This window comes from Anabrus simplex, chromosome 1 (genome assembly GCF_040414725.1).
Source record: "Anabrus simplex isolate iqAnaSimp1 chromosome 1, ASM4041472v1, whole genome shotgun sequence".
Taxonomy (NCBI): Eukaryota; Metazoa; Arthropoda; class Insecta; order Orthoptera; family Tettigoniidae; genus Anabrus; species Anabrus simplex.
Genome location: NC_090265.1, coordinates 844,709,705 through 844,730,654, shown reverse-complemented (window position 1 = coordinate 844,730,654; position 20,950 = coordinate 844,709,705). Strand labels below are relative to the sequence as shown.

The 20,950-nt window shown below is 43.5% G+C and overlaps 1 protein-coding gene across 1 annotated transcript in view; it reads right to left on the bottom strand.

Annotated features, from left to right (window-relative positions):
- Window positions 1-19,509, bottom strand: part of LOC136857234 (uncharacterized) — a 229,969-nt gene extending 210,460 nt beyond the window's left edge. Inside the window, exons 1-3 of the mRNA XM_068225001.1 lie at window positions 19,380-19,509; window positions 14,782-14,984; window positions 5,660-5,897 (exon numbers count right to left, since the gene is read on the bottom strand). Coding sequence (XP_068081102.1) covers window positions 5,660-5,897; window positions 14,782-14,984; window positions 19,380-19,509 — 571 coding nt within the window. The remainder of the gene's footprint in view (window positions 1-5,659; window positions 5,898-14,781; window positions 14,985-19,379) is intronic.
- Window positions 19,510-20,950: the final 1,441 nt, after the last annotated feature.

The following is a 20,950-nucleotide window of genomic DNA, read 5'->3' as shown; positions in this document are numbered from 1 at the left end:
GTGTGGTGGAAGTGAAGCAAGAAAATTTTCGAATATTTTGAATTTACCTCCACCGCCCGCACCTGCAGTATATACTGAACATGTCAAGTTTCTGGCTGAAGTTACCACTGAAAGTATCTCAGAGGAAGAAAACGACTCAAAGAGGACAAAATTCTACAATTCTACTTATGCATCAAACCAAACCAAACCCACTGGCACTAGAGCCCTTGAAGGGCCTTGGCCTACCAAGCGACCGCTGCTCAGCCCGAAGGCCTGCGGATTTCGAGGTGTCGTGTGGTTAGCATGAAGAATCCTCTCTGGCATTATTCTTGGCTTCCTAGACCGGGACCGCTATCTCACCGTCAGGTAGCTCCTCAATTCTAATCACGTAGGCTGAGTGGACCTCGAACCAGCCCTCAGGTCCAGGTAAAAATCCCTGATCTGGCCGGGAATGGAACTCGGGGCCTCCGGGTAAGAGGTAGGCACACTACCCCTACACCACGGGGCTGGCATTTATGCCTCAGGAGGGTTTTAATTAGCCAAAGTAAGCAATTTCAATCCCGAAATAAACTTCCAAGATTCAAGTTCAATTTTCCACACTGTGAATTTCTCCAGATGTTTCATAATTCAAAAAGTCATAACGTCTTCAAATTTTAAGTTATAGAATACATTGATATGTCAAATTGAAGCTTATTAAAAGTAGAATGTTCTGAACTAAACATAATAATAAATAAGACTATAATAAAAAGGTACCAAATGAAAAAACAAATCTAAATATTCGAAAATTTTGACCGCCATGAAAAATATATTATAAAAAATATGATATCAGTGAATTATTAAATTCTGTTTAGTTCATCACATTATATGCATTATTAGGATGAATTATGCGCAAAAATAATTGGAATTGAACTATTTTCCAGAAAGCTATGATTTTTGGAAATTTATGCAAAATTTCGGAGTTTTTGTCAATTATTTAGGAAACGGTACCTTAAGTGTGAAATTTTTATAGTGTAAATATATTCCGTAAATGCAAGTATTTCATTGTAAAAATTTCAAAAACATTGATAAAATAGTATAGATTTTGGTCCGAAACGTGAATACATACCTTAACGATCATGACCAACATGCGGGCTAATCTTTCTTTCTTTCTTTCTTTCTTTCTTTCTTTCTTTCTTTCTTTCTACCTACCTACCTACCTACCTACCTACCTACCTACCTACCTACCTACCTACCTACCTACCTACCTACCTACCTACCTACCTACCTACCTACCTACCTACCTACCTACCTACCTACCTACCTACCTACCTACCTACCTACCTACCTACCTACCTACCTACCTACCTACCTACCTACCTACCTACCTACCTACCTACCTACCTACCTACCTACCTACCTACCTACCTACCTACCTACCTACCTACCTACCTACCTACCTACCTACCTACCTACCTACCTACCTACCTACCTACCTACCTACCTACCTACCTACCTACCTACCTACCTACCTACCTACCTACCTACCTACCTACCTACCTACCTACCTACCTACCTACCTACCTACCTACCTACCTACCTACCTACCTACCTACCTACCTACCTACCTACCTACCTACCTACCTACCTACCTACCTACCTACCTACCTACCTACCTACCTACCTACCTACCTACCTACCTACCTACCTACCTACCTACCTACCTACCTACCTACCTACCTACCTACCTACCTACCTACCTACCTACCTACCTACCTACCTACCTACCTACCTACCTACCTACCTACCTACCTACCTACCTACCTACCTACCTACCTACCTACCTACCTACCTACCTACCTACCTACCTACCTACCTACCTACCTACCTACCTACCTACCTACCTACCTACCTACCTACCTACCTACCTACCTACCTACCTACCTACCTACCTACCTACCTACCTACCTACCTACCTACCTACCTACCTACCTACCTACCTACCTACCTACCTACCTACCTACCTACCTACCTACCTACCTACCTACCTACCTACCTACCTACCTACCTACCTACCTACCTACCTACCTACCTACCTACCTACCTACCTACCTACCTACCTACCTACCTACCTACCTACCTACCTACCTACCTACCTACCTACCTACCTACCTACCTACCTACCTACCTACCTACCTACCTACCTACCTACCTACCTACCTACCTACCTACCTACCTACCTACCTACCTACCTACCTACCTACCTACCTACCTACCTACCTACCTACCTACCTACCTACCTACCTACCTACCTACCTACCTACCTACCTACCTACCTACCTACCTACCTACCTACCTACCTACCTACCTACCTACCTACCTACCTACCTACCTACCTACCTACCTACCTACCTACCTACCTACCTACCTACCTACCTACCTACCTACCTACCTACCTACCTACCTACCTACCTACCTACCTACCTACCTACCTACCTACCTACCTACCTACCTACCTACCTACCTACCTACCTACCTACCTACCTACCTACCTACCTACCTACCTACCTACCTACCTACCTACCTACCTACCTACCTACCTACCTACCTACCTACCTACCTACCTACCTACCTACCTACCTACCTACCTACCTACCTACCTACCTACCTACCTACCTACCTACCTACCTACCTACCTACCTACCTACCTACCTACCTACCTACCTACCTACCTACCTACCTACCTACCTACCTACCTACCTACCTACCTACCTACCTACCTACCTACCTACCTACCTACCTACCTACCTACCTACCTACCTACCTACCTACCTACCTACCTACCTACCTACCTACCTACCTACCTACCTACCTACCTACCTACCTACCTACCTACCTACCTACCTACCTACCTACCTACCTACCTACCTACCTACCTACCTACCTACCTACCTACCTACCTACCTACCTACCTACCTACCTACCTACCTACCTACCTACCTACCTACCTACCTACCTACCTACCTACCTACCTACCTACCTACCTACCTACCTACCTACCTACCTACCTACCTACCTACCTACCTACCTACCTACCTACCTACCTACCTACCTACCTACCTACCTACCTACCTACCTACCTACCTACCTACCTACCTACCTACCTACCTACCTACCTACCTACCTACCTACCTACCTACCTACCTACCTACCTACCTACCTACCTACCTACCTACCTACCTACCTACCTACCTACCTACCTACCTACCTACCTACCTACCTACCTACCTACCTACCTACCTACCTACCTACCTACCTACCTACCTACCTACCTACCTACCTACCTACCTACCTACCTACCTACCTACCTACCTACCTACCTACCTACCTACCTACCTACCTACCTACCTACCTACCTACCTACCTACCTACCTACCTACCTACCTACCTACCTACCTACCTACCTACCTACCTAAAGCAGAATGTCTGTCCGTCTGTCGCTCTGTCTGTCCATTCCTTATACAAATCCACATCGTATCTCCAGTCTGAAACAAATGTTGTACACTTGCCTTTTACGACCCTGCGGGTAACCCTGTCTACAAGAAATTTTAGTCGCCCTCTCCATTCCCTAGATTTAAACCCTTTGACAGGTTAACATTGGCAAGTATAGGCGAAATATAGAATTTGTCATACAAGAACGAGACAAAGCTCATTTTAAACCTCACGGCGCGAAGAACAAAGCTCGGCAAGTCCATACGGAACCGGAAATTACGTTTTTAGGTCCTAAAACCAACCCTTATGGAAATATTGTTACCACACTTCCACCGCTCTAGAAATCGGATGAAGAAATGACCTGCTGTAGCCATAGCCTGCAGCCTCGTTGGAATTGATTGAAATAAATGATTGAATCAACGAAATTAGTGAGAACAACGCCGGAGGGTACACATAGGTCTTGTTGTAGAGATAAAGGTAATTTAGGAGATACATATTTCAATGTGGGTGTTGGCTATTATGTGAGCCTGGAGGAGGTAATGAGTGTGGAGAAATGGAACCAATTACAGGAGCGGGTAAAAGATATAATTTAACGTTGAAGATAATATTGTCATAGTATACGGGGTGGTTGGAAACCATGTGAACCGGATATATGAACATTACATGGTTGGCCATACGGATAAATAATTGGGAAAAATAATTAGATATCTCGCGCCGTTGGCATTTTATCAGCTGCTGAAATTAGCCAATCAAATCGCTTCGCGGGTGACTTTAGATGGGCTTTGTGAAGCGGTATTGCTAAATCTGCACGTGGCTTATAACAGGCTTGAGAGCGCCAATAGAAGTAATACACTTCTCCATGGGTGGTACTTGAACAAGGACCTCCCTGCTGATAGGCTCGGCCCATAGCAAGCACGCTACGGTGGCGTTGGCTGAAAACCACGGTGTGTTAGTGTTCGATGCTCATTTCTCGGCATGGCTCTCAAGCCCGACCAAGCCACGTGCAGATTTATCAACACCGCCCCATTAAGCCCGTTTGAATTCGCCTGCGAAGCGATATGATTGGCTAACTTCAGCAGCTGATGAAATGACAACGATGAGATATATCGACCTACTTTTTGTTCAGATTACTTATCAGTATGGCGAACGCTCTAACGCTCATACACCCGGTTCACGTTGTTTCCAGCCACTCTGTGTATCTTTCCTTGCATGGTATAAATAGAATCAGACGAGGTCACGTTTATTCACTCATAGAAGCTTACATTAAAAATGATGTTCCTGTTTCTATGAACATACGTGTACCGGTGCGTATATTGGCTTAATTATTTGATTTTGCGTCTTTATAATTGTACAGACTTGAACATTGATTCTTCACTAACCTTTGAAGTGAACAGTGACGCGAGAATTATCCATTCACTTTTATATATTAAGGGCTGCACTGATATTAATTATTGAGAATTCTCGAATATATTAAGTCATTCAACACAGAACGTTAAACTGATCGAAAGTTTACATTTCAAAATGTCCATGATTGCATATCTATGGAAACATCTCCTTAACAATGTTAAATAATTTAGATTTCTGACTTTCCGTAATGCTAGGTGTAAAAAGCGTGAATGGACGAACTTACTCTTTTACCCAGGATAAGTCACTCGAATGGTGTATGTTGCTGATTGGGACATCAGTCCATATACTGGTCTCTATGCCCCCTATCCTGCACTAACATTTCATTTTTACGTAACTACTACATGCTGCGTATACACTAATCTGTTTGTCATATTCTTACCTTGGTGTACTCCTACCGTTCGTACCGCCTACCCTTTCCCCAAAAACGTTTTGAACAACTCCTGGATATCTTAAGACGTGTCCGTTCATTTTATAGCTTCCTCTGGTCAAATTTCGCCAAATCGTTCTCCTCTCACCAATTCAGTATCTCTTCCTTCGTGATTTGATTTACTCTCATTCAGAATTCTTCCCTAACACCACATTTCAAAACCTTCCACTGTATTCTCTTTCTTTCTGAGTTAGTTATTGCCCATGTCTCACTTCCATACAATATAACGCTCCATCATCAAAAACACTTTCTAATTCCTACACTCCCTGACAAACAAATTGAAGCAACTCGAAGGGAAGGAGGAAACGAAGTGAAACTTGACGTGTTGAGAGGGTATGTGATGTTATTTTAGTGATTACAAAATTGAGTCAAATTTACAAAACTTGGCGATACTGGCCCACTTATCAGTATGGCGTTGCACCCCTTCTGGCCTGGATGCATGACTGATTCGGTTGAGAAGGGTGTCATTAAGCCACTGCACTCTCTCCTGAGGCAAGCTAGTCAACAACTGTTGTAACTGCTCCTTGATATTCTCAATACTGGCACTGGGATGGAGCTGACGGCCGAGCTGGTCCCACACATGTTCTATCGGGACAGATCTAGGGATCTTGCTGGTCTACCCCAATATCACGCAGAGAGTTCATAGAAACATGTGCAGTGTGTGGACGAGCATTGTCCTGTTGAAAATTGGTACCGTGATACTGTCGCATGAGAGCTAACTTATGAGGACGCAAGATGTTCGTAACGTACCGTTGTGCCGTCAAAGTCCCCTCAAATCACTACCAGGCATGACCTGAATTCATACCTGATGGCTCTCCACACCATGGTGCCAGTAGAAACACCGCTGTGCCTCTGCGAAACGTTGGAAGAATGGGACTCTTCCCCAGGTTACCGTCATACTCGCAGGCGATGGCCATCCGGAGTATTGCAGAACCGCGATTCATTGCTGAACGAAATGCGACGCCATTCAACAGCAGTCCATGCATTCCGGTCAAGCACCACTCCAAACGCAGCCGTTTGTTTTGTGTTAACGGCAGCCTAAGCATGGGACAGTAATTTTCTAGTCCGCCTGCTGCTAGTCTCCGACCAGTGGTGCGGGATGACACAAAATGTTGCGAGGAATCCATTACTTGTTCCTGGATGGCAGGCTCTGATGTGAAGGGGTTATGATGTCCTTGGTGGACAATGTGATGATCTTCCCTTGTGATGGTCAGGCGTGGTTGACCGCAACCTTGACGAGGAGTATGTCTGCCATCACGTTCCCATGCAGTCCAAAACCAGGGTCACCGTCATATCCGAATACCACGCAATTCTGGATAATGCACAAATTGACTAGCCCACCCTATGGAGACCCACAATGTGGCCTCTTTCAAACTCTGTCAGGTGCTGATTACTCTGTCTCACACAAGTACGCGCCATCTCCGTGTCCTTCACAGTTATCTCTCAATATCTGACGCTGTTTACGCCCCTTATATACCCTATTAGGCCTGGTAACAGCACTAAACACGAACAACGAGCAACACTAATGTACTATGATGGCCGTTTTACCTGTCACAGAGAATTGCAACTCTAATCATTTACATACCTCCCGATGGTGTGTATGTGTACGAAGTTATATTGACAACTGACCATTTCTTCTGGATGCTTAAATTTTTTTTGTATATCACTGTTCGAAGTGAACAAATGTATTTTCTTAAGAAAAGGCCTTCCTTGCTTGTGCTAGTCCGCATTTCATGTTGTTCTTACTTCTACCATAGCCAGTTATTCTATTACCCGATTAACAATATTCATCTACTTCTTTCAAGTCTTCATTTCCTAATTTAATATTTCCTGCCATCACCTGACTTCGTTCGACTGCACTCCATTATTTTTGTTTTGGATTTGTACCGATTTTAGAAACAATATTTTACTTCAGTACCCTAAATACATTGAGGTGCTGTGTCTGCTGGAGTCCACTCTTTGAAATTAATATCGGCATCTTATTGACCACCGTGCGACTTAATTTTAAAGGTATTATTTCCTGAGAGACTATATGTTATTATTCTATTTAAAATCCCTGCTACTTAAAACCTGTTGTACGAGCACTATGTGTCGCTCGTAATCACGGGACTTCATCCCATTCCTCCGCGACTGGCTCTTCTTGGTCGCCTGTTAACAAGAACATAGTCGCTAGTGTGTGAAGCCATGGCGGCCGATGTGTATTTTAAGACGGGTGATTTGAATTTTTCTGAATCAGCATTTTTGATTGGTGCAGACGTCATCAATGTCATGGCATCATAACGTAACCTAAAACTCCTGACCTCACACGCTCCATGGAGAAGACCTTCGGTCAGATCATTGACCCGGTTTAGGGGAAGAGAGAGTCTAACCTCCCTCTTCCTGGACCAGTGCTATTCACTAAAAAATTGCTGGCCCCCTCAGCAGTCCTCCAGTTCCCCTCAGGCTTCATGCCCGAGAGAGGTGATTCGGTGGAGGGACCAGCAGTCGGCAGTCTGTGCGAAGACAGAATGTGAAGATGTCATGTTTCCTTTCTTTCTGGTGGCCCCAAAGCGCGTACTCCCCACGTGGCGATCAGCTCAAATCTACATCGCCTCCGACATGGCGTTAATTCTAAGCAGAAATAGACAGAAGGAAGGATTGGGAAATATGGCACTATGGACTATCTGACTGTCCCCATGCTCAGCATGCTACCAGGACAGATGTGGTGATAGGGTATCCCTGCGGTGTAATCTTTTAGTCAGGGTCAAGACAATAAAAAGTAAACTCGTGTCCTCATCCCGAGGTGGTGCAGCCCTCTTCAGGCACACCCCCATTGGAGGTGAGCTGCGTGTACCATTTCAACCACATACCAGCCATCCTGTCATTGTTAAATTTCTGGCAGTACCGAGAATCGAACCCGGGCCCCGAGGACGGCAGCTAATAACACTAACCGTTACGGTACGGAGGCGGACGGTCAAGGCAATGCCACCTAGGCAGAAAAAGAAAATTCCTACATGTAAAACCTGACATATTTCAGATAGCACATGCAAGGTTGAGGGCTTGAAAATGTCCAGGTTGGGAACAGGTATCATGCACAAACCATTTTTTTTGCTAGTTGCTTAACGACGTCGCATCGACACAGGTAGGTCTTATGGCGACGATGGTGTAGGAAAGGCCTAGGAATGGGAAGGAAGCGGCCGTGGCGTTAATTAAGGTACAGCCCCAGCATTTGCCTGGTGTGAAAATGGGAAACCACGGAAAACCATCTTCAGGGCTGCCGAAAGTGGCGTTCGAACCTACTATCTCCCGCATGCGCGCTCCTAACCGCACGGCCAACTCGCCCGGTCACAAACCATTAGCCCGTTCCACGCCAGTCCGATTGTTCAGGGGATCAGTTCTTCTGGGAACTACTGAGAATAGCATGGGCGTTGCCGATTACCGAGTCATGCGACGAGAAATACTAGGACCTGCCGCACCGCCTGATCCCCTTGGGAGTTCCTGGTACTCACTCTCCGATTTCGGAGAATGAGCCCACGCCCTCCGAGGTGGGAACCTGCTGGATGATTTGGGCACATGACGCCGGGCCTCCTTCCTCTTCGCCCGAGCCATGGGCCTGTAAACCGGGCAACTCCGTGATAGGCCAGATCGCCCGTCGCGCAGTTGGCGTACACCTGTGCCTCATTAGGTGCCGTGCAGGCTATGTGGTGATGGTCTTTAACTCAGCGGTGAATGTGACGGTCATGGAGCTCTCACTATTTTATATGGTAGTGCGCGGTAGAGAGTGGTGAGAAATGGGAAGGTACAAGGAGATATCGCTAGTACAAAAGGGCGGTGTGGGAATGTGGAAGGGGTTGTAGACGCCAGCACAACTCTTAAGATGGCGGTATGGGAAGGTGGAGGCGGATATAGGGAATAGAGGCGATTAAGGGGAGTGAGGGGGCAGTCCCCCCCCCCCACTTTCTGGAGAAAATATTAAATTTGTATATCATTTTGGCTTGGTGAAATTAAGATTATAGGAATTATGAAAAACAGCAATTTGTACAAGCCGTGTTGTCTTTTCAGCTAATTCTTTCCTTTATTTTCTTTAATTATTAACTCAATTATTAGCGGAAATACGCACAAAAATACCGTTCGTCCCGGGTAACCTATTTGTATGGCGCCACAGCAAGTAGTGGAGACTTTGTATGTGCTGTGAGGAAGGGTAGGAGAGATGTATATTTCTCGGCAAGGTCATGGACACTGACGTATGCTTCACCCGCTTGCCGCACGCAATCTTCAATCTGGCAGTCTCTTTAGTGTCTGTTACTTTCTACTGTTTAGTCAAATACTAAATGACTTTAATTGTATTATCACACCGTACTTATTTTTAATTTTATTAAATGTGTAATATTGTTCCTTTGATGAAAGTTTTATTGTACAGTGTTGAATCAAAACCTCAAAAAAGCTATTATTACCGCACTCATATTGGTAAACTGTCAACCTTTAACTCTCAGTCGAAATTCGCTCAGAGAACATAAAAATCCCTACCCTTGTAGCTTTTCTTTTCCAGTTTTGATGTATTGCATCCTTGCTTACCGATAGTCAACATCTGCCTCTGGCTCTTGCAAATGTAGATTCTTCTAATCTCAGGGGATTCCGGGCTCTTCAGTCACTTGTTGACAAAAATCGGCGGGTAACATAAGGAAATCTAATTACTACTTTAAATAAATTTTAAGAAGAGGGCTAAAATGGATGTATTATAAAAATAAATTAATTACGTCCCATAGATATGAAGCATCGAATAATAAAAAGGTAGTTGTATTAACAAAACAGTTAACATAACTTTGACACAAATAAAAAATGAAGACCCCAGGCATTATTTTATTGATATTTAGTTTAAACGTTAATTGCCATTCCAGAGTAGAATTCTGTAATAAAAACAGTGAGAAGATAAAAGCTGAAAATTACTATCGGATTTCAAGAAACGCCGTTGGTTGATTCACTTGATTCGTGAAGATTCGGTTTCCGTGATCGGATTCCGAATTTTTTTTAAAGCAAGGTTATCAACCGATCACAAAATACCACGTAGGATATTATCAGCCACCGAATGGATCCTTAATCGAACCGAAACAACCTCAGGTTATATTTGAACCGATTAATTGTACACAAGAATAAACATTTAATACACATGTTAACTTGTTCCTTGGCAAGGCGTGGTGCTCAAAAATTCACTGTTATCAAATCCCTAATATCTCTTTAAAATACATGATCGCACCATGTTGTGTCACAATCAGACACCCAGAAATAAAGTGTATTTATTAATTAATGAATTGAAATAATATAGAGTATTGTCCCACTAAACTGCAATATTAATAAAGTGTAGTTAAAAGCTTGAGTTTACATTTAAGTTAACATATAAATAACTTTCAGGTTATGTTAATTTATAAGAAACTAATCTAAATTCAATAAACTCTTAAGCACCGGTTTCTGAAAATTAATCTTATCGCTTCACTGAATAGTAATTTAATTAATTTAATCCGACCGTCTATGAACGGTAGCAATAAACTAAACTGAAAAGAGTAACGTCGATGGACGGCGTTGCAATAATCATCACCATGCTATCAATAGCAACTAACGTGAACTTAAAAAGCAAATGGTCTTCGTCACAATGTCGAAAACATACTCATTACAATAATTATGACCACTACTGTCGCAAGAAACACTGATAAACGTCTCGCTCATATAGAAAACGATTTGTTATTTATTTCAGTAATCACAACCATCATCTTGACCATTGATGAAATGTGCTACTCAAAGACTATGATAAACCAAAATAAAATTTTATCACAACACCAAACTTTAGTGATCAACACCAATAAAATTTAGTTGACGCACTATCATTGCAGGGTGAACTGATTGCGTAATGATTATCCACAAATATTAATTCTCTCTAGAATAAACTAATCACAAGTCCTCGTAGGCTGAACTAACCATCTAACTTGGATAGTGAACATTAAAATAAACCGAATACTGGTCATTGCAGACTGAACTAACCATCTAGCCTAATTTATGAATGTTGAAAATAACTAGTACACTGATCATTTCAGACTGAACTAACCATCTAACGTGGATAATGAACCTTAAAATTAAACTAGTCACTGATGATTGCAGGCTGAACTAACCACCTAATTGATTTCATGAATGTTGAGAATAAACTGAACACTGATAATTGCAGAATGAACTAATCATCTAATTGATTTCATAAATGTCGCTAAAACAACTATCATCAACATATGCTGACTTTATAACTAGTGATGTCTCTCTCTTAGTGGATGCATTTATCTGCTGTTACAAGGCATGGAATATGATGACATGATAGAATATTTCTGCATCGTTACGTTCTTTTAACCCTAAAATTATTTACATTACTCACAACTATCCGTGTGGTTCACTAACCAACTAATTAAAATACATATGATTCTAGCCGCAATCATTACGTCTTTAAAAGATTGGTACTGTAACCTCCAAGAACCTGATGGTCCCTCAGACAACCAGAACTGAGGCCATCTAATAATTAAACAAAAATCCCAATTGTGGGTGCGTGACAGACAAGTGCCGTCATTTACCCGTACCATTCTATAAATTCGCCACAACACACATTAATAATCTACGGCCACAACAACTGACTGTGTCAAGATTTCGCTGTGACAAACTCTTCCACTTCTCAAAAACCATGAATCCAGTATACAAAATATCACATAATATTATTACCTCCTTCGACCCTCTTAAACCTTCCAGACAGCCGTCTGATGACGGGCTCACAGTATTCTAAAAATATCTCACCCTTCCGGTAGCGGTTTGCCAGTCATATCCCCTACCACCTGTCGTTTTCCTACCTGCAGTGAATCTACATGGAAACAAGCCAGATTATAATATACTCATCGCAGATGAATTTACCTCTCATAACATCTAACCTTCTGAGATCACATGATGCCTGAAACCAAACAATTCGCGAACCCTGGACATTGCACATGCCTCCCACGGCATTCTAACACATTATTTCCTCGGGGCATTTCCTATTCCCAGCATTATAACACGTTATTTCCTAGGGGAATTACATGTTCCCGGCATCAACACATCCTAAGTTCGATTCTTCCTCGGGGCATTTCCATCCCGGAATCCAACTGAACTCATTTATTTTAACATTGTCCTGATTACGTTCTTTAATCATGGCTATTTTTTTCCTAGTTGCTTTACGTCGCACCGACACAGGTAAGTCTTATGGCGACGATGGGACAGGGAGGGGTTGGGAGTGGGAAGGAAGCGGCCGTAGCCTTAATTAAGGTACAGTCCCAGCATTTGCCTGGTGTGAAAATGGGAAACCACGGAAAACCATCTTCAGGGCTTCCGAGAGTGGGGTTCGAACCTACTATCTCCCGAATACTGGATACTGGCCGCACTTAAGCGACTGCAGCTATCGAACTCGGTTCATGGCTATTTGATGTCTGTATGATCTCAGATTAATATTTTATACAATGTTATATGGCCTATCTTGATTTCCTTTCACTTTATATTTCATTTTTAAATTCGTGGCTTATTTCATGGATTCGTAATCGTACTGATATTACGTAAATATTGAAATAATCTTCTAACTTTAAATGATAGGAAAATCACGCCGATCTTGACTTAATTTAGACATTATGGTACCGGTATCTCTATCTGATACCCACAAAAACCAAAATTTTCCAACACTCAACTATATTTTACATTAGGCTTGACACGGTATCTTGACACACAAATTCTACAACGACAGACTGGCGTAAAACTTATCTTTACCTGATACCTTCTTTAATCCGATCTAACATATCGTCGAAATTTTGGTATTTCAACAAAAAATGTGCGTAAACTTCTCATAACATCTCTGTGCCACACAGCATTTAATATTTAGACCAAATAAAAACAACAAACTATCGGCCCGAAACTTCGGCACTTATTTACACAGAACATAACGATGAAAAATACACTTTAAAGAATACAAATCATGTCGCCCACCTGGATTCTGCTGAACAATGGCAGGTTCTCAGACATTGCCATTCGCCGAACGCCCAATTATGGCTTAACACACCATGTTGATACACACTATACAAACTTCACACAGTTCTTCGCGGAGATTTTTAATTAACAACATTATTTAATTTTAAGTTCTTACAGTCTACACACTTATCAAATATATGTGAATCTTCAAGTTTATCTTACACGTTTCTCCTTCAATGCTCTTATCTTTGTTTAAATATTTACATGAAACACTGTACATTTACCACACATAAATTATTATCAATTCACTTCTTATTCGTATTTCAATGTTTACACCATCCGACACATTTAAACAGACTGTATTAATACTACCATGCCGAGATATGCCATTAATTTATCGTTTCATCATCAAACGCGGACAAATTGAATACACGAATATGAGTATTTATTTAATTTCACATTCCACCAGTTCTTACCATAGGCTAGAATTTACTCTTACCGTAGCCAAACTCGAATATTTAACCCTTCACTGCATGATTGTTTCCTGGTTTTGAAAACATTAATTGTCCTTATTGAATGATATAAAGCAAGTATAAATTATTATAAAATTCCTAGTTAATATCTTTATTTCAAAAATACCATAAACAGGTGTGATTCATATATGTATCGCTATGCGTAAACTAAGAATATTAAGGGCAATATCAACATTGCAAACATATAGCTAATGACATACAACTTAAAAAAAACTACACCTAATAATTAAATATATAAAGTTATATAGTAAAATCAAAGTTTAAAAGTAAGGAAGTATACACACAATGCCTGAAATATATTACACTAAATGTAAAATGAAGTACTTAGCATGGCATTTACGGATACTTGTAGTGAAACAAACACAGATTTATATGGGCATAAATTTGCTAACTATGCAGTCTAATTTCTATGGAATGGTTGAAAGTAGTTTTTTGCTTTGTTGAAGCATAGTGCAACCCCACATTTTCCACACACAACGTAAGGTTGACCCTTACATGTTGGAAATTTACAGCGTAATCGGCTGGGACTCCATTCAGGAAAGTGATCAATCCCATCTCTTTTTACATCTGGAGGTGGGATGTGTGCAGTGGGACCTTTCTTGAGTTTGGCAGCGTAATTTTTCTAGACGTCAGGACTGGGTTTCCTGTTACTGTTGAGCCTGTCTTGCACAGAGTAATTGCCAATTCAGCTCTCAAGTCTGCAAGGGAGAGAAACTTATCCATATTTTCTCTCTTATGACACGCTTATAAAGAATCCAAGAATGTACAACAGGTATGTCTATAAGACGTTATACCAAACGAATGTACCATGTTTTATCTCAGAGTATTCCTATATCGACCAAGAAGGCCATTCAAGAGATCAACCCCACCCATATGTTTGTTGTAATGAACTGTGGATTCCGGGCAGTCCATATTTACCCCGGTTTTTGTCTTTCTACCACATCCACTAATGCTTTGGATTGGCTCTGAACCTACAAATGTTGACATTAAAGTAACACACGCGTTATCCTTCCACACCATGGAGTTGACATCTGCTCCATCAACATGAGCCACGTATTCACAGGAAGTACCTCGAGGTTCTTTCTTCAGTTCTTCATCTGTTGGCAGTTTGCAGTTTGGCATAGGATTTCTTCGAACAATTCCAAGTGATAAGATACCTTGTTTGGCCAAATCCAGTTCTAAATTTAGAGACGTGTAATAATGGTTAAAATACACTTTGTGGTTGCAATTACACTGACTGACAGAGCAAATGCAACACCAAGAAGGAGTGGTTCGAAAGGGATGAAAGTTGGGGAAAAAACAGAGACGGCACGGACGAATAATTGATGTTTATTTCAAACCGATATGCAGGTTACACAATGCGCACGGCATCGACTCAGTAGGATGTAGGACCACCGCGAGCGGCGATGCACGCAGAAACACGTCGAGGTACAGAGTCAATAAGAGTGCCGATGGTGTCCTGAGGGATGGTTCTCCATTCTCTGTCAACCATTTGCCACAGTTGGTCGTCCGTACGAGGCTGGGGCAGAGTTTGCAAACGGCGTCCAATGAGATCCCACACGTGTTCGATTGGTGAGAGATCCGGAGAGTACGCTGGCCACGGAAGCATCTGTACACCTCGTAGAGCCTGTTGGGAGATGCGAGCAGTGTGTGGGCGGGCATTATCCTGCTGAAACAGAGCATTGGGCAGCCCCTGAAGGTACGGGAGTGCCACCGGCCGCAGCACATGCTGCACGTAGTGGTGGGCATTTAACGTGCCTTGAATACGCACTAGAGGTGACGTGGAATCATACGCAATAGCGCCCCAAACCATGATGCCGCGTTGTCCAGCGGTAGGGCGCTCCACAGTTACTGCCGGATTTGACCTTTCTCCACGCCGACGCCACACTCGTCTGCGGTGACTATCACTGACAGAACAGAAGCGTGACTCATCGGAGAACACGACGTTCCGCCATTCCCTCATCCAAGTCGCTCTAGCCCGGCACCATGCCAGGCGTGCACGTCTATGCTGTGGAGTCAATGGTAGTCTTCTGAGCGGACGCCGGGAGTGCAGGCCTCCTTCAACCAATCGACGGGAAATTGTTCTGGTCGATATTGGAACAGCCAGGGTGTCTTGCACATGCTGAAGAATGGCGGTTGACGTGGCGTGCGGGGCTGCCACCGCTTGGCGGCGGATGCACCGATCCTCACGTGCTGACGTCACTCGGGCTGCGCCTGGACCCCTCGCACGTGCCACATGTCCCTGCGCCAACCATCTTCGCCACAGGCGCTGCACCGTGGACACATCCCTATGGGTATCGGCTGCGATTTGACGAAGCGACCAACCTGCCCTTCTCAGCCCGATCACCATACCCCTCGTAAAGTCGTCTGTCTGCTGGAAATGCCTCCGTTGACGGCGGCCTGGCATTCTTAGCTATACACGTGTCCTGTGGCACACGACAACACATTCTACAATGACTGTCGGCTGAGAAATCACGGTACGAAGTGGGCCATTCGCCAACGCCGTGTCCCATTTATCGTTCGCTACGTGCGCAGCACAGCGGCGCATTTCACATCATGAGCATACCTCAGTGACGTCAGTCTACCCTGCAATTGGCATAAAGTTCTGACCACTCCTTCTTGGTGTTGCATTTGCTCTGTCAGTCAGTGTATGTGTTAAATTACGGCACAAGCGAACAACAACATTGCCACTGTCTCCTATACCTGTTTCATTCGGTAACATATCAGCATTCACACCGCTGTAAATTTCAAAATAGTCTGCGAATCGTGAAATTCCACACAGGATATATAATTTGTACCACCACTTGTGTGGTTCCATAGGGATATATTGCTTCATTTGGTGGCACAGATTTGATCATCTACCGAGAGGCATTCTTTAACCGGAACCTTGTTGTAGTTACAAAGAAGTTCATCTATGACGGGACGAATCTTGTGTAATTTGTCGTACCCATCAACTTTAGGATCTGTTACCTTGGTAGTATTGTCAATAAAATGCAGGTATTACCTATTTTTTTTTGCAAATCTGTTCAAAGGCATAGTATCTCTTATAACAATATCTTCTTTCCAATATATTCTTACACTGGGACTGTGAATAACAGAAGTCATCAAACACAGTAGCGGCGGTTGGGAATTAAAAGTGCAGGGGCAAAATAATATATAGACATAAACACTACCCGAGGTTGTGGGATATAGCAGACCATGTGTATGTGTGTTATATACATCAAAACTAAAAAGAAAAGGTAGAAAACGAAAAGTTTTTGATGCTCTCCGAGCGAATTTCAACAGAGGTAAACGTTGACAGTTATTTAAGTGCAGTAATAATTGGTTTTGTAACTTTGATTCAATACTATACACTAAAACTTTCACCAAAGGAACAATATTGCACAACTTTTTACAATTAAAAAGAAGTATGGTGTGATTATACAATTAAAATCATTTAGTATTTGACTACACACTAACAAACTAAAAGACACTAAAGAGACTGTCGGGCTGACGAATGCACGTGGTAAGTGGGTGAATCAAACCTATTGTCCATGACCTTGCCAAAAGAAACCCTGCTACCCTTCCTCACAGCACATGGCAAAGTCTCCACCATTTGCTAGGGAGCTATAGAAATCGGTTAGCCGGGACAAACGGTATTTTGTGCGTATTTCTACTAACAATTTTGTTAATTAAAGGAAATGAAGGAAATAATTAGCTGATAAAACAACAGGCTTGTGCATACAGTAGAGTCTCGATTATTCGACCTAAACGGGACCTGAAGTACGTCGGATCACCGAAAATGTCAGATAATACGGGATAACTTTGAAAATGAACTAAAACAAACAGGAAGGCTACACTGTATTAATTTGTTTTACGGTACCCTATTGACTTATCAATTTAATTATACAGTAGATGCAGTATTGATCGAAAACATTCCAAATGTCTTACGAAAAGAAACTTGTCAACAATGTCTGCTTGCCTGATGATTCACATTTTCTTGGTGCGAGATCCCGCCATCGACGATAATCCTTCACTGTGAGTCATCGTTTTCTCCTTTTGTTCTGCAATGCCTCCTGCTTATCTTTATCATCCTCATTTTCCTTAACGTTCACGAAACCAATAATACATTGACTGACAGTGACAATGCAACACCAAGGAGGAGTGGTTCGAAAGGGATGAAAGTTGGGAAAAAAACGGAGACGGCACGGACGAATAATTGATGTTTATTTCAAACCGATATGCAGGTTACACAATGCGCACGGCATCGACTCAGTAGGATGTAGGACCACCGCGAGCGGCGATGCACGCAGAAACACGTCGAGGTACAGAGTCAATAAGAGTGCCGATGGTGTCCTGAGGGATGGTTCTCCATTCTCTGTCAACCATTTGCCACAGTTGGTCGTCCGTACGAGGCTGGGGCAGAGTTTGCAAACGGCGTCCAATGAGATCCCACACGTGTTCGATTGATGAGAGATCCGGAGAGTACGCTGGCCACGGAAGCATCTGTACACCTCGTAGAGCCTGTTGGGAGATGCGAGCAGTGTGTGGGCGGGCATTATCCTGCTGAAACAGAGCATTGGGCAGCCCCTGAAGGTACGGGAGTGCCACCGGCCGCAGCACATGCTGCACGTAGTGGTGGGCATTTAACGTGCCTTGAATACGCACTAGAGGTGACGTGGAATCATACGCAATAGCGCCCCAAACCATGATGCCGCGTTGTCTAGCGGTAGGGCGCTCCACAGTTACTGCCGGATTTGACCTTTCTCCACGCCGACGCCACACTCGTCTGCGGTGACTATCACTGACAGAACAGAAGCGTGACTCATCGGAGAACACGACGTTCCGCCATTCCCTCATCCAAGTCGCTCTAGCCCGGCACCATGCCAGGCGTGCACGTCTATGCTGTGGAGTCAATGGTAGTCTTCTGAGCGGACGCCGGGAGTGCAGGCCTCCTTCAACCAATCGACGGGAAATTGTTCTGGTCGATATTGGAACAGCCAGGGTGTCTTGCACATGCTGAAGAATGGCGGTTGACGTGGCGTGCGGGGCTGCCACCGCTTTGCGGCGGATGCGCCGATCCTCGCGTGCTGACGTCACTCGGGCTGCGCCTGGACCCCTCGCACGTGCCACATGTCCCTGCGCCAACCATCTTCGCCACAGGCGCTGCACCGTGGACACATCCCTATGGATATCGGCTGCGATTTGACGAAGCGACCAACCTGCCCTTCTCAGCCCGATCACCATACCCCTCGTAAAGTCGTCTGTCTGCTGGAAATGCCTCCGTTGACGGCGGCCTGGCATTCTTAGCTATACACGTGTCCTGTGGCACACGACAACACATTCTACAATGACTGTCGGCTGAGAAATCACGGTACGAAGTGGGCCATTCGCCAACGCCGTGTCCCATTTATCGTTCGCTACGTGCGCAGCACAGCGGCGCATTTCACATCATGAGCATACCTCAGTGACGTCAGTCTACCCTGCAATTGGCATAAAGTTCTGACAACTCCTTCTTGGTGTTGCATTTGCTCTGTCAGTCAGTGTATCAGGGTCAGTTACTTGAAACAGCTGATCCTGTGCACACCACTTACTCACATCTTGAGTCGTAGCATCCTCACAGCCAGGAATGCAATTCAGTAAGGGAACACTCTTTTCCGTGTCTTCTTGTACCACCTCCTCTCCATGTTCAACCTCACTCAACAATCTGTTCCAAGACTTCATAATGTCGTCGTTTCAACGTCTTCCCAAGACTGCGCTATCCAGTATGCCACGTCTTTCATGTTGTTTCGTTGTAACTTTTCTACCATGTCGTTGCCATTGTCCATTTTCTCTATCAGGGATGAAAGGAGTTTCCGCCGATATTTCCACTTCAGTGTTTCCAGCACCCCTTGGTCCATTGGCGGCATAATGGCGTCACGTTAGGAGGGAGAAACATGAAGATGAACAGTTGCATTAACAGAAATGTTTTTAAATGTCCTAGGCTTTTTTGCTTTGCCGATCATAAGCAATTTTGCTTTTAAGTTCCCAGTAATATTACCACAAGCAAGAACAGTAACTCTTTCCTTACTACTCTTTTAGCCAAGTGCAGACATCTTGACTTGGGCTGCGAGAGTTTTGATGGCAGCATCTTGAAATTCAGCCCAGTTTCATCACAATTAAAAATCTGATCACCGGTTAATCCTTCAGCAAGGATTAGTTCCTGAAATTCCTTTTTAAATTTCACAACCTCATCGGATTAGCTGACAGTTTTTCTCCACAGACATTCAGATGCCCAATGCCGTACCGTGTTTTCCACCGATCAAGCTACCCAGCACTGGCAGTAAAATTAGGGTGCCCTTCATTAAACTCCTTCTGGAAATACGCCGCAATTTCTTGCAGAATGGGGCCAGATATTGACAAGCGTTTTTCTCGGTTTTGCGTGAACCAAAGAAATAGTGCTTCACTTACTTTTTCGTACTCACATTCTTCATTGTTGTTCTAATTTTCAGTGCATCACTTGTTATTCTGGTAGAGCACCACTTTTAAATTTCTTCTCTCTTATGTTTCCAGTCTCCCACTGTAACACGTCCAGCACCATAATCTGGAGCCACTTTTTGAAGATTTTTCCCTTTGTCCAGTCTCTTTAACCCACTCAACTTGTCTTCCACAGAAACAATCACTTTCTTCCGTTTACTCGGCATACTCACAGAGGATATGAAAACTATAACATCCGTACCCATCCAATACTACACTGAACAATGACTGAAAACTCGCTGCACCTGTCCTTGAGGAAAACCCGGTCCTACCGCATGACTGCCAGTGCTTGTCCCATGGTCGCACCCTCCACACCGGGTGTCCCAGAATGGCCTCCACCTAAAGTTCAAATTAAGCCTACCAGTGTCGGATAACACGGAATGTCGGAGAAGCGAAGGTCGGTTTAGCGAGACTCTACTATGTTGCTTATTTTATAATTCCTAGATTCAGTCGGCTAATATGGAATAAAAATGTAAAATTTTCTCCAGAAATTCGGGGGACTTCTCTTCCCCCTCCTCCCCCCTAATCGCCGCTACTGATTAAACATGTGCCAATGTATTTGGATATATCACTTGATGAGAGTGTAAATGAATTATTCACAGTTTGAGTTTTACAGTACAAGGTGCTCTCATCAACAATCCTATTGATT